General features: G+C 42.7%; 1 protein-coding gene across 1 annotated transcript; it reads left to right on the forward strand.

The window, feature by feature from the left end:
- Positions 1-1045: 1045 nt before the first annotated feature.
- Positions 1046-3516, forward strand: LOC129745658 (very long-chain-fatty-acid--CoA ligase bubblegum-like). The gene is made up of 6 exons (XM_055738915.1): positions 1046-1169; positions 1258-1658; positions 1725-2175; positions 2409-2678; positions 2751-2871; positions 2935-3516. The coding sequence occupies exons 1-6, from the start codon at positions 1086-1088 to the stop codon at positions 3006-3008; spliced, it is 1401 nt and encodes a 466-aa protein (XP_055594890.1). The 5' UTR covers positions 1046-1085; the 3' UTR covers positions 3009-3516.
- Positions 3517-5571: the final 2055 nt, after the last annotated feature.

Consider the following 5571-nt stretch of genomic DNA (forward strand, 5'->3'; position numbering starts at 1 on the left):
GACAGTGCTACAATCGCAAGGAGACGTCTCTTGCTACTCTTTGGACCATGGCAGGGTGCTTTGATTGTGATTTTTTTTAATAAAATGAAACGTTGCATGTCGTTGATGAATGGCGACTCCAACATCGAGACGCTCATGAAAATTTGTGTCGTAGCATCAAAGCCTTCAGCACCTCCTACACCAGGTTTTTGTTGTTGTATATTTATTTAAAGAGGGGTTTTAGCCTTAAACTTTTACCCTCAGCTACACCAGGTTACTAAGATGATATGTATCGAGATCTTTCAAGACATGTTTCAGAGTGTCTAAATATTTTTATAACACCAGTAACACACCTTTGCGTCAAGAATAGTCATCCTTTGTCTTTGAGGGCAATGAGATGGGAATGGAAATGAGAAACTGCTTTCTATTGCCGATTTACATACACATGCCCAGCTGCTTGCTGCTGGATGTCTTAGCCGGTGTGGTTTTTTGCCGGGGTTGGAAACAAAGAAATGTTTTTTTTTTTAATGCCGGTTCACATACTCACACATCATTCGACAATATCCTTGCCGACTGATTTTTTCCATTCTGCTTTCTCTTGGGATGAGATATGGAATATGCATTGTATTAGAAACTATCAGACATATGCAATGCGGTTGCGCTTGGAGGACAATGCCAGCAATGAGAAAGCTAGTTAGTGCCGGTCCGGCAGAGAATCTTATGACGATAATTCCACCTCCAAGAAAGGTCATTATTGGAGTAAAGTTTGATTTGTGGGTGTACCTACATACATGTTTTTTTCACATTTACAAGATCTTTTTTGCTTTGCTAGGCTTTGTATGGAGTCATGCCTCTGTACACCGGACTCCAATAAAAACTGTTGTTGAATATGACCCTTTTGTTATTTTTTCCCTTCCTACTATTACGGCCCTTTCTCTAAAATCCTAGTAAAATATTTAGTTTATAGATGCACTCGGCACATTAAAACTTTGTTAAAGTAAATGGGCTAATAAAACTAGTTGTTAGACAATCTTCATTAGGCAATTCAGCATTTTTGATTTATTTTTACAATTTTTATTTGATTCCAGTGGTCGGAGGTAGAAGAAATGGACACGGACGATGTGGAGGAAGAGTTCCAAAAACGCCTGGATGACATCGCCATAAACCGATGCTGCTGCCTGGTTTACACGGTAAGTGTTGTTGGGTTTTGGCCCATTTTTCTGCACCACACACACAAATTAGTGGAATGCGGAAGCCTAAATCGAATTTCATCTCTAGTCCGGCACCGTTGGCAATCCGAAGGGCGTCATGATGTCGCACGATAGCCTGACGTGGGATTCGTACACTATTGGCAAACGGTTGGACCAGATCCAGTACGGCAAGGAAGTGCTGGTATCGTTTCTGCCGCTGAGTCACATCGCAGCCCAGATGGTGGACATTTTCCTGTCCCTCCAGTTCGCCTGTACCGTATATTTTGCCGATAAGGACGCCATGAAGGGTACCCTGGTTAACACACTGCAGGAGGCGCGTCCCACTCGGATGTTGGCCGTACCGAGAGTTTACGAGAAAATTCAAGAGAAAATGATGTCAGTGGGGGCCCAAAGTGGAACGGCTCGGAAAATGATAGCCGGATGGGCCAAAAGCGTTACCCTGCAGCATCATCTGAATGCCATGGAAGGGTAGGTTATTGGAATTTTGTTTCTTTTTTGCTTATGACAAATTTTTCAATTCATCCTCATTGCCAGAAAACCGACCAATTCGTTGCAGTACCGCTTTGTGCGTAACTTTTTGCTCTCGAAAGTAAAGGACGCGCTAGGGTTGAGCCGCTGCATGACCCTGGCGACTGCGGCCGCACCGATGGATCCGGAAACGAAAAAATATTTCATGAGTCTTGATCTGCCAATCATGGAGGCGTTCGGCATGTCGGAAACTTGTGGAGCCCACTCTTTGACCACGGCCGATAATTATAACTTTGCCACCATCGGTAAAAGTCTTGGCGGAGTGGAGACCAAAATTGACAAACCGGACGAGCGCGGCCATGGGGAAATTTGCATGCGGGGCCGTCACATTCTGATGGGTTACGCCGGGGAGGAAACCAAAACCCGGGAAGCGCTGGACGACGAAGGTTGGCTGCACTCGGGAGATGTGGGGTACATTGATGATCAAGGATTCATCTATATTACCGGTAGAATTAAGGTGAGTTAATTTTTTGAGACAGTTTTATTCGTGCCAATAACTTTAAACGTGTATATGCTCCAAAGAACTTTAAAAGTCGTTTTTGTTACTTTGTACCAACTTGTGTCGGACAAAATGAAAGCAAATTTGGCTCTCAAGTCGTAATAGTGAAATTTACAATAATTTTGCCAAAACAATCTGCTTGGAATTATAAACTCAGTACTATTGAACTCATGCTGTTTTGTCCCTTCCAGGAGCTTATCATCACGGCCGGTGGTGAAAACATTCCACCAGTGCACGTCGAGAACCTGGTCAAAAACGAGCTGATGCAGGTGAGCAACGCCTTCCTGGTGGGAGACAAGCGCAAATTCCTGACGATGCTGATCACGCTCAAGACGGTGATGAACCTGGACACCGGAGAGCCGAAGGACGAGCTCAGCCCGGATACGATCACCTGGATGAAGGGCCTGGGGCTGGACCACACCAAAATGAGCCAAATTATGGCAGCCGGACCGTGCCCCAAGGTGAGATTCGTCACATAAGGACTGAAATGTTAAAAAGTTGAAGTTAATTTCCGTAATATTTTTCTCGCAAAGGTTTTGAAAGCCATCCAGGAGGGAATCGATCGTGCCAATGCTAAAGCGATTTCAAATGCGCAAAAAATCCAGAAGTTTGCCTTGCTGCCGTTGGACTTTTCCATCCCCGGTGGAGAACTTGGTAAGTATTAGGGAACATTGTAAATCAAGCAAACATTGTAACACAAGTATTCTCTTTTCACAGGTCCTACGCTTAAAGTCAAGCGCAACATTGTGAATCAAAAGTACAAAGATATAATTGAAAAGTTCTACGAGTGATGTTCGGCCGCGTGGCCGAACTGAAGCCTTTTGGGCCCGGGAACCTTGAGATATTTGTTTTAAATTAATATTTCGTTTATCGTGCCTGCTATCCGATAGATAATCGGCGAACTAGCAGTGAGACTTAATGACACTATTGCAGTTACTCTTTCCTACTTGAGTACCCACAATTAAAAAGTAATGTAGCCAATCACCCTGGGACGGTGAAAAGTTTAGATTTAAGTCAAGGTTGTCGATATTGTTGCTACTGTAAATTTAGAGTGCCTAGAGTCAACTCGAGAAGATAGTCTGTTTGCTTTTGTATATATCTAATATATAAAATTGTTTTATGGCATTGCTATTACCTCATTAGTGCCGTATTGTTATCTGAAACATATCAGTTTAGTTGTTTACCCTTGATGGGAGTGGCAAAGCTCCCAGACCAAAAAAGACAAAGAGCTCCCAGAGATGAAACAAATCGATAGTGAAAAGGTTGGTTGTTAATTGAATAAAATCAATTTTCTTAGAAGTCATTCAAGTTTTATAGGAAAATAATGAGAACGACCGGAAAATGCCTTCCAGGGGAGGATGGTGATTTAATAGCTTTCAAGTTTGCTCTAGAGCCCGTTCGTGCGGAACCGAACGTCTTTGACGAAGCAGTTACTCCATGGAGAACTTTTGCTTCCCCCTGACTGGAAAATAGTGCATTTAAAATTCATCACATTGGTTGAGCTGCCTTCATGTGGACAGGGTTGCCTCTATTCGGCCGGATAGACGACACACCCCTCCGTTCGAATGTGATTTTCTCTAATAGTTCAACACCAGGGATTCTATGCCCCTGGCAGTATGGTTGTGGCAGTTCTTCCAATCTTCAGTGGGACTATTCGAGCGTTTAGAGTCGAAAAGTTTAAAATCTAATAGAATTATGATATGGTTGATCAATTAAAAAAAAATCAACGAGAAAAGTGTATTCATAAAACAAACATTAAAATAAGGAAACAGCTCAATGTTTAGAAATGAGTAAAAACTTGAAATAATGTTACAATTGAGAGTTGGAAGAGCTAGGGATCGTAGATTTTTATTTTATTTACATAGTATTCCGTCTCACGACATAACATAATTCCTAAAATTTACTCGGTCCATGGCAACCGTTCTCCAATTTCTCGGGCACCCCACGTTCGCCAGATCACGCTCCACTTGGTCTAACCACCTCGCTCGTTGCGCCCCCGCTCGTCTTGTTCCTACCGGATTCGTAGCGAACACCTGTTTTGCAGGACAGTCGTCCGGAATTCTCGCAGCAGGTCCCGCCCAGCGTATCCGGCCAGCTTTCACCACCTTCTGGTTACTGGGTTCGCCGTAGAGTCGCGCGAGCTCGTGGTTCATCCTTCGTCTCCACACTCCGTTCTCCTGTTCGCCGCCAAAGATGGTTCTTGACACTGGTCGCTCGAATACCCCGAGTGTACGCAGGTCCTCCTCGAGCAATATCCATGTCTCGTGCCCATAGAGAACAACCGATCTAATGAGCGTCATATCGACACTAGACTGGCCCAAATTTGTATGGGATGATTTTTACAACATTGTTTTTAACGCGGCACCCCCTAGATTGGTGCATTTAGGTGAAAAAATGACTTTCTGAAAGTTTCAGGTCATTTGGCAGAAGCACGAGCTGGCGCAAAGGACTTGAAATTTGTATGGAGATTTTCAGCAAAATGTATGGAAAATCGACATACCTTCACTCTTTGTTTTCTAAAATATGTTTCCAGTATGCTAGAGAGCTCAGAATTTCAGAAATTGTAGTTCAAATAATGACAAACAAATTTGTAGAAGATTGTGACGCGATACGAGTTGACTGTGAGGAGTTATTTGCAATTGAATGTGCATTTCATCGATATTTCGTGAACGGTTTATAGGTGTATTATTAGTACTAACTTGATCGCATTGTAACACAATGAGATAACAGATAGAAAATTTGTGTCCTCGGCATAGTTGCAACTATTTGTTATAAAATAAGCTACAGTTTTGCCGGGGACACAAATTTTGTATATTTTATTCTCATTGTGTGACGATGCGATCAAATAAGTGCGATTATTAGCCCATACACCGTTCACGTTATATCAAAGAAATTCGACAATCACACATTCCATTGAAAATAACTCATCACAATCAACTCGTATCGCGTCACAATCTTCTACAAACTTGTTTGCCATTATTTGAACTACAATTTCTGAAATTCTGAGCTTATTAGCATACTGGAAACATATTTCAGAACACAAAGAGTTAAGGTATGGCGATTTTTCATACTGTTTTCCGAAAATCTTCATACAAATTTCAAGTCCTTTGCGCCAGCTCGTGCTTCTATCAAATGACCTGAAACTTTCAGAAAGTCATTTTTTCACCTAAAGGCACCAACCTAGGGGGTGCCGCGTGGAATATAAAGATTTTTTTTGTTATGGGCCAGTCTAATCGACACTTCGTGCGAGGGCTAAGTCTTCTCGACCGTAGTTGCTTGTGGAGTCCATAGTAGGCACGACTTCCGCTGATTATTCGCCTCCGGATCTCACGGCTGGTGTCATTGATCGTGACC

Source organism: Uranotaenia lowii, chromosome 2, assembly GCF_029784155.1.
Source record: "Uranotaenia lowii strain MFRU-FL chromosome 2, ASM2978415v1, whole genome shotgun sequence".
Classification (NCBI taxonomy): Eukaryota; Metazoa; Arthropoda; class Insecta; order Diptera; family Culicidae; genus Uranotaenia; species Uranotaenia lowii.

Bases quoted from the DNA above. Each gene is read 5' to 3' on its own strand.
- LOC129745658 (XM_055738915.1), top strand. From the start codon at position 1,086: ATGGACACGGACGATGTGGAGGAAGAGTTCCAAAAACGCCTGGATGAC. The intron at 1,659-1,724 runs GTAGGTTATTGG...CCTCATTGCCAG, and splicing joins CATCTGAATGCCATGGAAGG to AAAACCGACCAATTCGTTGC. The intron at 2,176-2,408 runs GTGAGTTAATTT...TGTCCCTTCCAG, and splicing joins ATATTACCGGTAGAATTAAG to GAGCTTATCATCACGGCCGG.